Source organism: Leptodactylus fuscus, chromosome 6 (assembly GCF_031893055.1).
Source record: "Leptodactylus fuscus isolate aLepFus1 chromosome 6, aLepFus1.hap2, whole genome shotgun sequence".
NCBI lineage: Eukaryota > Metazoa > Chordata > Amphibia > Anura > Leptodactylidae > Leptodactylus > Leptodactylus fuscus.
Genome location: NC_134270.1, coordinates 120,498,051 through 120,511,104, shown reverse-complemented (window position 1 = coordinate 120,511,104; position 13,054 = coordinate 120,498,051). Strand labels below are relative to the sequence as shown.

General features: G+C 38.1%; 1 protein-coding gene across 1 annotated transcript; it reads left to right on the top strand.

The window, feature by feature from the left end:
* Positions 1–1,601: 1,601 nt before the first annotated feature.
* DLX3 (distal-less homeobox 3) lies at positions 1,602–9,793 on the top strand. The gene is made up of 3 exons (XM_075278662.1): positions 1,602–1,998; positions 5,806–5,996; positions 8,873–9,793. Exons 1-3 carry the CDS (start codon positions 1,671–1,673, stop codon positions 9,170–9,172), a joined length of 819 nt encoding a protein of 272 aa, XP_075134763.1. The 5' UTR covers positions 1,602–1,670; the 3' UTR covers positions 9,173–9,793.
* Positions 9,794–13,054: the final 3,261 nt, after the last annotated feature.

The window sequence follows — 13,054 nt, the reverse complement described above, 5'->3', positions numbered from 1 at the left end:
GATCATGTATTTGATATTACCGTCATGTATTACCCTCTTCCATATGACTCCTGATATTTGCTAACAGGTGAAAGGGCAGAGTAACCCCTGACTGTAGGATCAAGGTTTCTTTGTAGTCTATGGAGACACAAAGGTCTGTAGGAGAGCTGTATACACAAGATGACGTATTTAATGAAGCCATCTAATCGGGTTAAAACTGGACATTCAGAATTTTTGGAGTCAGACTTGGTAGGATGGGTTATCCATAGGTCCTTGTCACTCACTATATGAGTAAATAGATTTTATGGTGCAGCAAATATTGAGGTACTTAGACCTCCATTTCACAACCTTACAGGAAGTTGTCAGTGGAATCCATAGAAACATTCACTGCCCTACAGCCATTTTTACAATGTTCAGGTCTAGCACAATGGTTTATACACCCAGGTACATACCATTCATACTCAACAAATGCTAACATAGCTTTATAGCTTTACAGAAATGTATACACAATATGTAGCCTCATAGCTGCCCCTGACCTAATACTGCCATCATGGTACATTACCAGCTTTACCAAAAATATGTGCCCCCCTAGACCACACTCACTCAATAGTCTTGTGTAGTAAAAGCGAAATGAAAATTCCTTCAATCTGGCATCAATAGATGCAAAATTATAGAGTACTCAGGATTATTGAAACGTCCACATTGGTTCTCCCTGCTGAAATCTCATCTGTTGCCACTTCATGGACTGTTTCATGTGGTTGCATATTAGGGTCTATATTGCAGTATTAAATTGTGCCCCCCCCCAGGTGACCCAAATTTAGATTACCTTACGGTTATAGATTCAGCCCAATAGAGCCACAGAGGGTCTAGGGGCTGGTACCTAATATGCATCATATCAACTGTGCATTGCAGTTTTGTGCTGTAAACCCAATTAAATGAATATATATATATATATATATATATATATATATATATATACGGGTATATACGTACATATAAATATATATATATATATATATATATATATATATACACACACACACATATATATTATACATATATACATGTATATACTCTTCTATGTGTGTATTAACATGTACATGTATGTAGTCTTCGTGTGAAGTGGTCTATGTTAAAATCATGTTTATATCACAATAAGTTGTTTGCTGTTACACAGGATAAATTACAGGCAGATAAATCATAACTTCAGCACAGAACTTCCTAAGAACATCTTCACCATCTCTGCTATATCTGACACTTCTCTTATTTGTGGATATGGTGTATATTTAGAGAGAAGTTTGCTGTTCTGCCGTCCACACACTGTAACTTGTTGGCACCTTATAGACATTTCATCTAAACATTTACTCTAGTATCTGTGTGTATATATATATATATATATATTATATGTATTTATAATGTGTATGTGTAGTCACATGTTTTTTTTTCTTTTTGTACTGACAAGAAGCTGAGCCATAAATATAGAGCTGGTTTAGAAATCTGTTTTGCCTGGAAGGCTTTCCTCCTGGAGCCAATAGGAATGCGAGACCCTCCCTTCTCTACCCTATAATTATGGAGTAGAACTGGTCTGTGGAGCTTTGGTTTGGTTTTATTGTACTGAGAGCAGTGCATAAGGGCTCAGCAGGGATGTGTGTGTGAATGTCTATTGGGATCTCTCATCTTTTTTACATAACATGAGTGGGACCTATGAGAAGAAGATGGCCGTATTGACTGACCTGAGCACCTCTTTGAGTTGCCACTCCAAGGACTCACCTACTCTACCCGAGTCCACTGCCACGGACATGGGCTACTACAGTGGTCCGATGGCTGCTAGCCAACATGAATACTACCAGAGCCAGGCGTATTCTCAGTCACTTAATCCATACAACTACCACCATCATCCACAGTTCAACCTGAGTGGGCTGGTGGGATCAGAAGGCTTTATGCCAAAGGACGACTATCAGTATGGAGGTGGATACCGGTCTTATGGACATTACCGAGAAGCTCCAGCTCCAGAGTCAGGTATGTAGAGAGTTGTGCTGACACCTGTATTTCTGTATATATATTCACATATATGTATGTAATCTCACATTACATATATATATATATATATATATATATATATATATATATATATATATGTAATATTCACATATTACATTATTTGTGTACGGATATAGTTGTGTCAAATTTGTCATTTACTGCTCAAGAACTACATTGTTTTGCTCCAACATTTCTATGAGTTATGGTTATGTAGTTTCTGTACCAGACGTCCTATAGTATGTTATACCAGATAATGTGGAAGTTGTGCATGCAGTCCTATGTAAAACTAGAGATAAAACATAGTGACTAAGATGCTCCAAATGACAAACTCGGCACTGCTACATCTGTTTGAGTAAGGGATGCCTAATATGTCAAGAAGATAGAAACTGACGGAGAAGAGGTGTAAGTTCTTTAGTTTGTAACTCTAAGACTAAGATGCAGAAATATGTAGGATAACGTAAAATGAGGGATGAGCCAAAAAGAGAATACAAAGGGATGACAGGAGACCAAACAGATGATGCGTCATAAAAAAGATGGGCAAACAAGATGCCACCAAGGCTAGGCCACAAAACAAGAAAAACGGGAAAAAAGGAGACAGTAAAGGAGAAAAAAAAGTTTATATATATATATATATATATATATATATATATATATATATATATAAAATTTTATTTTTATTTTTTTTAAGATAGCATAGTAGCCCAACAAGCAGGTACAATAAAAGGAGGGGGCTATAGAAGGAGATAACTGCTTTCTAAAGAAAAGGAATAGGGTCGGAAGCTTACATAGGTAAGAATAAGACACGAATGAAAAAGGGAAAAGATGACACAAGATCAAAACACAGTATATGCCGTCTTAAGGTGTTATGTCGCTAGTCTGTTATTCCACTTGGACTGATTTGAGGATGTGGGATTATTGGGAGTTCTTATCATTTTTTTATGTCAGATGATTTATACATTCATGGGGTAACTAGAAAGTGACTGCAGTGGGAATAATACAATAGATCTAACCACATATTGACCCAGGTGGTAAACCATGTCAACCATGTAAACCATGACAACCATGTCATTTATGCCAATAGTTTCACCTTTGCTCGGACCTTCATCATTTACATCAGTGGTCTTCAACTTTTCAACGTCAGGTAGTTGTGAAACTACAACTCTCAGCATGCCCTGTCAGCATGTAGTTTTGCAAAGACAGGAGAGTCAGAGATTGGGAACCATTGGTTTAAAGTTCATTAGACAGCTGTCTCATCCATCTCCTTTATACACATGCATGCTCTGCCCGAATGGGGTTTGAACTGGGAAAGGGTAGCACACCAAAGCCAGATAACAATAGGATTGGATAACAAAACCCAACTGAATTTTTCCTATCTCCCACTAACATTTGCCATCTTGGAGAGTCGAGAGGCCCTTATACACATTAGATGGTCGATCAAACCCATTGAAATGGATGGCATAGGCCAATACATGTCATTTTCATTTGAAATTAGTAAGGGGAATATTCGCATAAACAACAAGTTTAAACAATAATCCTATAAAACACCTATCATAAATTTTATATATCATATTACAATGGCGTCCAGAAGAGAAAAAAATGATATTTTTTAAAGGCGGCAGAAAGGAAAGTGAAATAACTTATTTCTGATGATATTTCTAACTAGTCTTAAGTACTCATTCACACAATGTGCAGAAATATTCATTCCCATTTATTATGTTTATGTCTTAAAATATTTGGGATATTTATCATATCAGCTAGGTCGCTTCTATATGTGACATCATTATGTCAATGACGGTTTTCATCATTATAATGTCTCCATCACTGTGTGTGACTGACAGAAGCTTTGAGTAGAGGGGCTTACAAGGGTCTGGCTGCCTTTCTGTCTAATGCTTTAATCAGGGTGAATTTCTAACTTTACTACAGATATTCTCTGTGATGTACCATGTCCCTCCCTTCCTGTCTCTTCTCTAATCCCAAGCTCCTGTTTACCTGTCTGCCTATATCCAGGCTGTCTGTCTATATACTGTACATCTAAGGTGTGCAAAAAGTTGAAGACAACCAAGCTGTCTGACTTGATCTTCTTATATCCTGATTGTCTGTCTCTGTCTAAAGCTAGGCGGGTTGACTGTCGCTACTTTTATCCACACTGTCTATGACTAAGCTGTCTGTCTCTACTGGTATTTAAAACTAGGGTATCATTCTATTCACTATGTCTGGATTCTCAATGTATCATTGGCTTATAGAATCGACATATGGATTGGACCATAATGTTTATTATGGTCCAATCCATAAGATATCTGTAAGACAAGAACATGGGTTCCCATTGACTTTCCTGTATGGTTTCCCTTAAAAAACACAAGCAAAAGGAATGAGCTACCATAAACCAATAGGGACATTGTCTACGGATATTGGCTATAGATGTTCGTTCACACTAATTCTTCTCTAACAATATAATGGCTTTATGTTAAGAAGTCATTTTTTGCAATAGTATTCTGTAAAACTAATGTTCTACCATGAAGCTGAACAATGGTTGTAATATGGCCTGGTATTAAGTAACGAAAATGATGAGTACATTCTAGATTCAATGGTCATTTTAAACCCAAATCTTAAGTAGGTTTTATTTAGGAAACATCTAAATTTAGAAGATTACTGTATCACAATTGGATTGACAATAACATTGCGAGGATCAGGCTCATTCAAGATTATTTCTGTACAGAAGTAATGAATTGTATATCTTCAATACCATCAAAGTCTTTCTTCTATATGTCAATTGATACCTTTCAGATTGTATATGAAGCCTTTGGGCATATCAAGAACTATCTTTTGATCAGTAGACCCTGTAAAGAGGATAATCAATAGACTTTGGAGAAGTAGAGTGGTCAAGCTATGTAGACAACAGGTTTAGGGTTTTTGGGCTTATGTCAGGACTGTACACATCATTTAGGCTTGCTAGGCACATGCCTAGGGCAAAACTGTTGAAGCTCAGAATTGAGATAAAAAGATGGTAGACAGATGTGCCCCTAAGATATACTGAGACAATGACCCATAGTACTTGAGCAGAGTTTAAGACAGGAGGGGCCAATTAGGAGACAAAGGGGCTAAACAGACAAAAATAGAGGAGGTGCACATACCTTAAATTAAGTGTAACACTCAGGCTTATTGTAAGCTTTGGATTTCTTTCTGTATTCACATATATATGAAACATGACCAAGAACATCAAGTGATTATCTTACTATTTTATAGTAGTTATATGAAGAAAACACAATTATACATCACAAGAGGGGTAATTTTATATGGACCAATATGGTTGTGTACTGTTTAAGGAACAACAAAATTTAGCTTGAGTGGTCATGGAGGATAGGAGGAAGATGAAGGTAAAAAGCACCTAAGACTTGAAGAGATAGAATAGACAATGTCAAGAAGAAGACACAACTTCTTAGGCTGTTGTAGCCTGGTAATAAATAGCATTGGTGGATCGTATAGGCACAATAACCAGTAAGGGATGACAAGAAACCAAAAAGTTCTGAGACGTAGGCAATGGTCTTCTTAAGTAGAATTTCAGAGATGACAATTGTAAATACTCATCTCGTACCACCATTGCCTATTTCTCAAAACCAGTAAGGGATGACAAGAAACCAAAAAGTTCTGTTCCTGGTTATTATACCATCTATAAATATTGGAGTTTCCTTTTTTTGTATGGGAGCGGTGTAAAGCTGATATGAGGCAAGTGAATAAGATGACACTTTTTTTCTCCATGTTGTGTTCACTCCTCTTGTTTGTTTGCAGTTTCCATAAAGGAGGAACCAGAAACTGAGGTACGGATGGTCAATGGAAAACCTAAAAAAGTCCGAAAACCAAGGACCATCTACTCTAGTTACCAGCTGGCAGCGCTGCAGAGACGTTTCCAGAAGGCCCAGTACTTGGCGCTACCTGAGCGAGCTGAACTGGCGGCTCAGCTGGGACTAACACAGACACAGGTAATAACAAACAACAGTATATAATAACACACTGTACTACATAGCAATAAACAGAGCTGTGCCCTGGCAAATATAGTCACCTGACAATGAGAGCTCAGAGCTGTGCACTATGAGGAGCCGAGAACTTGCAAAATTCTGTAGGAACATGGTTGGGTGTGTTATAATCCTATACATCAAAGTAATACTTACTGGCACAAGAATAAACAGTGTTCGGCACTTTATCATCGTTGCATAAGAAAAATGGAGAACCAGATCCTGGCACAGCTAAACCTACATTAATATTTCATAGCATAAAATATACACATATAGGTGACAACTGGGAAAGGATTTGGAAGTTTTCACCTAAATATATTAAAAGAACAATCCATGCAAAACTGAAATGCCTGAAGCAGGACCCGAGGAGGTGGAGCATGGCAGGGATTCAGACTGTGGTGTTCTTTAAATCCCTGTGTCATGCTCTGCCCTCTCGGATCCCTAATATAGACATGTCCGCCTATTCATCTTTTTTCCAAAGTGTTTCTTTAATTCATTCTCGTTACTATTATTTTTCTAATGAGATACAAATCCCCCACTTAAAAAAAATCTTGTATAATGTCAATCCCCTTTAAATGTTACTACAAATATATAGCATAGAAGGACTTATCACTTAAAAGATCATTCTGGTGTCTGCGTTATCAGTAAGACAAATTTAAAGGAACTCAAAAATAAATGCACAATAAAGTATGAAGGAAAATATAAATGACATAAACATGCACATACAATATTGGAGGTAAAAGGAGATAAACTTGCCACAGACATGCCTATTACCTGTTTTCTATCATTCACATGTATAATAGGTTTTCCCAATGCAAATGTTCGTTTAACAGAGCAGCAGTAAATAGATAAGTGTCAGACAAGTCTGGCGCTGCTTTTCCCTGGAGGCCTCATATACATATGACTGACAGCGGATTCAATAACCTTCATATGTGGGTAAAATTCTGAAGACTGTCAGAAATAAAAGGTCTGTTAAAAGTAGGTGACGCTGTAGTAGGTAAGCCAAAAGTAGGTGAGCCAATATAATATACACAGAGATACAATGTATATCTTTTCATATATCATCTTCAGCTGTAAAGGTGGGTTCACACTACTGTTATTCCAAGAGCAATGGCCATTAGATGAGGTGAACCCCCTCTGATGGGTTTACCTCTGCATTCAGCATAACGGAAGCTTTCATCCATCATGTTTTTTACTTTTCTGACAAAACAAAAAGTTCTACATGCATGACTTTTTCTTCCAAGACAAAAGTAAAGAAATATGATTGGACAGCGTCTGTCTTGTTGTCTATATTATAGTCAATGGGAAAGACACGAACAGAGGGGGCTCCATCTGTCTGTTACTCTTCTACCATTAATGTCTATTGTGGTCATCCTCATGCAGTCCATTGATAGTAAAGGACTGTAATATCAGTAGTGTGAATGTAGTCTAAATGCAGCTTGTATCCTCTTTCTTCTACTGTGGGATTTTCAGGGGGTTGGTGGTGTGGATCAATATGCACCTATCAACATGCAACTACCCTTTTGATATATAACAGTTGATACCCTTGGATCACATAGGACCATGAAGATCAAGTATTATCCTACAATGTGTCCAGCTATAGAATGCCCCAAAGATATTTACTGACATTGAAATTTAATAGCTGGAGTGACAATTATATAATAGGTACTTTGGGATAAATGGAGTTCTGCACCAGCCCATTAAAAAATGGTTCCCACTATTCAAAAATATGTTCATCTGCCACTAAGAGTTGACAGACTCCTGTATACATTAGATAGTTGGTGGAGTCCACCAAATTGACATTGATTTAATGTGTATGGCCAGCTTATGTCTGATCAGGGAAAGTCCTATTGCTTAGCTAATAGTTATAATAATGTTTATTCGGCAAAACCTTTTAGAAAATTCTTTTGGCAGAGGAAATAGATCAATAGACTGGTCACACACACGATTGATATTGATCTAATTGCCATAAATCTGTACATGTGATAAGTAAGGAAGATTTTGTTCCACCAACGTGCATGAGGAATATTGTCCTTATCCTTTTTGTAGAGTCAGCTGAGGTATTGTAAAGGGTGGGAGATGTCAGGGTGGGGTGTTTATGGTCAGGGAGGTGGTATCCTGAGGCTTCCTCATACCAATTTACAAAACACAATGTTGCTGTGAAACTGGGTTTGGTCCTTTTGGAGAAGAGCTTGGGATGAGTCACAGGGCGGGGAAAAATCGGGACAGAGGTGTAGAGCAAGTGTGGGGGTAGGAAAGATCTAGAGAGAAAGCAAAACACTTCCCAGAAGTACATAAACATCAAGTCATTACTTCTACAAGATATGTCACTGTAAAGAGGTCAGTCCTTCAAACCAAAGGACATTAAGGACAGTCAACTGATCCTGCAGTTTTAATCATATTCATCCAGATACTGGTATTTCACTCCTTTCATTTTCTTATCCCATAAACTTACTAAGACTATATTCATAAAAGCCCATTTTAGTATGCTTTTGGAACGTAGGAGGTAACTTATGCACCCATAGTGAGAATATATAAATCCCATGAATATGTAGCCTCTTGTCCAGATTCCCAATGCCTCCCCACGTTCCTAAGCAAATGCCAAGAGCTCTGTGAAGAACATACTCATGTCTAGTCTGTACTAGATCCCTTGTGTGCATTATATTGTTTTTAGAGAATGTGTTTCTTCTATTCATAAAATTCCCAGAGAATTTTATAAAATAAAATACACAATTCCAAATATATTGAAACTTCCTCTAAGCTAATGTTTTAAAGCATCCTACAAAATAAAAAAAATCCAGAGTTATATACAGTGATCTAATGTTTTCACTTTTGCTTTTCAGGTCAAGATCTGGTTTCAGAACCGCAGGTCAAAATTCAAGAAACTTTACAAGAACGGTGAGGGTCCCGGATTGGAGCACAGCCCCAATAATAGTGATTCCATGGCTTGCAATTCTCCATCATCTCCACCTATGTGGGAACATAACAGAAGCAGAACCCCTCAGCAACAAAGTCTTCCGCACTGTTCATCCCCAAGCTATCTTGAGAACTATAACCAATGGTATAGCCAACAAAACCAAGCAGGACCTCATCTACAGTCTCCTGATGTCTTGCACCAACCTCCACCTAATACAGTGTATTAAGTGACAGAGACATTGTTGGTTCAGATGGAGTAAACATATCACCCCTTCCAACTTTGACTAAGAGGGTGTATTATGTTTTGTATTTGGGCTGCAGACTCTACTTAAGTGGCATTGGTAAAAAGAACAGTTTTGTAAGATATTTTTGAAGGACCAATATCCTCCAAAAGACCCCTCAAGCAAAGGCCTACGGATTGCAATAAAAAAAAGACTTATGGATAACAGGTCCACCACACCATCACTTTTTATCTGACCTGATTCCTCAGTTAGCCCAGGCACAGAAAGGTCTATAACAAGGAGACCCATAATTTCTTTCTTGAAGACATTTGTGTCAACCAAATGCAAGTACAAGTCATACTTGTGTTGGCAGAGTGCAACAGAGAACAAGAACGTGATCTTCAAAATTCTTGAGACACCTGGAACACTTTCAAGACAGGATCTAGTTTTCGATGAAAAACTTCTTGTTTTTGTAAGAGGTTGTTGACAGTCTTGATCTCACCACAGAAAGCGACTTTGTCATATTTAAAGAGAATTAATGAGGCAATTTTAACTTATTTTTGTAATATTTTTGGAAAATATATGAAATAGGAGGGGATTAAATTTCAGAATTAAAAAAGGGTGTCATGAGGATGTCAATGTGTGAATGCAAATTAAAACACTTTGTTTTGTTGAATATGTAGCAGATTTTTCAAGGGTCTTTATGTTTTAAGATATTCAATCATTTGAAAATTATATTGCCAACCGCAGAGGGGTAACTAAGTGTCCCAGTGCAAAATATGTGGCAAACTCCCCCCTCATCCACCGCTATATGCCATTTATAATACTTACTTTTTCATAGCTATGTCCCTGTCCTTCCTGGGTGTTTGTGCAGTGGTGGTGAGTAGCCTTTCTTTTATCATAGACATCAGCAGACCTCATGTATCTCATGATGTGAATGATGTGAAGAACAATCTTGTCAACCAAGTACCTAGTCACACTCCCAGAGTCCCCAGGTATCCAGTGGTAGTACCCAGACTCAACCAAGTACCCAGGGACAGTCCCAGTATCCCCAGCTACCCAGTGATGGTACCCAGAGTCAACCAAGTACCTAGTGACAGTCCCAGCTACCCAGTGAGAATACCCAGAGTCAAGCAAGTACCTAGTGACAGTCCCAGCATCCCCAGGTACCCAGTGATAGTACCCAGAGTCAACCAAGAATCCAGTGACAGTCCCAGTGTCTCTAGTTACCCAGTGATAGTACTCAGAGTCAACCAAGTACCCAGGGACAGTCCCAGAGTCCCCAGGTACCCAGTGATAGTACCCAGAGCCAACCAAGTACCTAGTGACAGTCCCAGTGTCCCCAAGTACCCAGTGAGAATAACCAGAGTCAAGAAAGTATCTAGTGACAGTCCCAGCATCCCCATGTACCCATTGATAGTACCCAGAGTCAACCAAGAACCCAGTGACAGTCCCAGTGCCCACAGGTACCCAGTGACAGCCTATGCAACATTTCTTAGGGTAATTTTGAAAATTAAGCTGAACTGTAATTGGTTGAAATTGGTTTTCTCTAAGAATTTTGACTTAAGCCGTTTTTCTGGAATTGTTATATTGATGCCAGGAACAATTTCATACATTGTGTAGGTATTGCAGCACAATACCATTCATTTGAATGAGAATGAGCTGCAAATAGGCTATGTAATGAATGAACATGATGTTATTGAAGCAGAAGCAGTGTTCAGCTGTCAGCTGATCTGTGGGATTCCTGGGTATTCGACCCCACCAATCAAATATTGATGATCTATACTTAGAATAGGTGATCAATATTTAACTCCAGGAAAACCCCTTTAAAGCATACCTAATCTTTAAACAAATGTTAAATAAATCCGTACAGTGTGTGTATATGGGAAATAATGCTCTGACTATTATGTAACCTGCATTCTGCATTATTTAGCAGTTTTTCCTCCCAAGGGCTCTGACTGTAGTTGGCATTTCTCTCTGAGCTATTGGGTAGAGACTAACTACCATATACTAATCAGTAAGTAGAGGAGAGTCTGCTTCATAACCATCTCTCACTCAGAGAGCCCCAGGACAATGCAGGATATATAATGATGTGAATGTAGTTCTTTGGTTGAGACAGAAAGCTCCTATTTAGCTCCATCACACTAAACTTGTATTTTCTCTGTTCTTGTTCATTCCTCTCACCATAAATTTCTTTAGACATATGTAATCTTATTTTTTGCCCTTCAATCTTTCTCAAGACGGATGTAGCAGAATTTTCTGATTGACAGTCAGGGTAACAGAGAAACAGCTTGATAAGAGCAGAAAGAATTTTTCAATATACAGACGTAGAAGAGTTAACTTGCACTTCTACAACTGTTCAAGTGTGACATCTTATCACCGTTGACAAAAAACAAAACAATATTAAGTGATTGGAAAAGCATTTATTTCAGATTTTTCATTGGTTTTTGATGTTCAGGTTACCTCTGCTAAAAATTTAATAGTTACCTGTAATATTCATTATCTAAAAATTGTTGAAAAGTTAGAGACCATTCAAGGCCTGCTGTATGGAGATAAGGGCAGACTAAATCACAGGTGAATCCATTTTTTGTCACCAAGTCAACATATACTATTAAACTTTTTAAGTTTTTGAATTCATTTTAATTTTTTTTTTTTAATACGACACATATACTGATTTATAGATGAACCTCAGATTAACCTTCTCATGGAACACAAAAACTAGCAGGGTAGACCACTCGTGTTGTATATTGTAAGGTATATTGTTGTATGTTGTATTACATGGTACATTCTCATACAGTCATTGTGCAGTTGTGAAAGGGTGTGCACAATTTTGCATAAAAATATGTTTATTGCTCCTATGCATCTAGGCCTTATTTTTGTGCATTTGGAATACTAGACATCACCGTCCATGGGTAGTTAGTGATGTGAGTAGCTGTATTATTAGTATTATGCACCTGTGCAGTCCCCACCATATACCATTTGGACCTGTTTGCATCCTGTATTGGACCATTGCTTCACCTGGTCTTATGTAGACGTATGTCTACATTGTAGTCTCTATGGCTACACACCGCAGACAAGCTTTTTGCCGGTGTTTTCACTTTGTGAATTAGGGCCTCTATTGCAAAGATATCACTGTTTTTGAGTATGCAAATTAACTCTTTGGAGCAATTAGGGCAATTCCTTTTACCTTTTTGGAGCAATGGTCACACCCTCATTACTCCAAAGAGCTCATTTATATATCAATTAAAATGGTGATATCTTATCAACAGAGACTTATTCCATGAATATTTCCTGGAAGCCACTTTGCAGGAGAAGATTCTGAGACACTTGCTGGTAGGTGATGTCAGGAGTGTGTCCATAAGAGTCAGAATTAGGAACAAAGTGTGTTTCCGTAGTAATGCCACATAAAAGATTGCAAAGACCTGCTCTGAGTGATAGCAGAGGGAAGGCCTAAATTCAGCTTCCAAGGAACTTTCTGGTGGACTGGACTGAGAGACAACCATGTGATGGACAATCCAAGAGAATCTGTGTGTAGTTATGGTCTGGAGCAGGAGCTACAAGAAAAGTGGTACATTCTTGTATTGAGAGTGTGTGCATTAATCCAAAGAGACAATGGGGCAAATCTATTAAGACTGGAGTATTGTATTCCAGTCTTCATAAACGGCCTGACTGAGGGATTTATGAAGAGGCTGTGACTGCATTATAAATATGTTTGCCAATCCTGCACTAGAATGAAAATGGATGCCTAGCATTAGTTCTAATAAATCTGTTGAATGAGGTGTGGATGCCTCGGCCCTCACCAATCCCTGCACCGCCCACAGAATGTGATGGGTGAGGTGTGGATCTGGGCTTCAGGTGAAATAAAGGGTTTGTGCCAAACATGTGCCT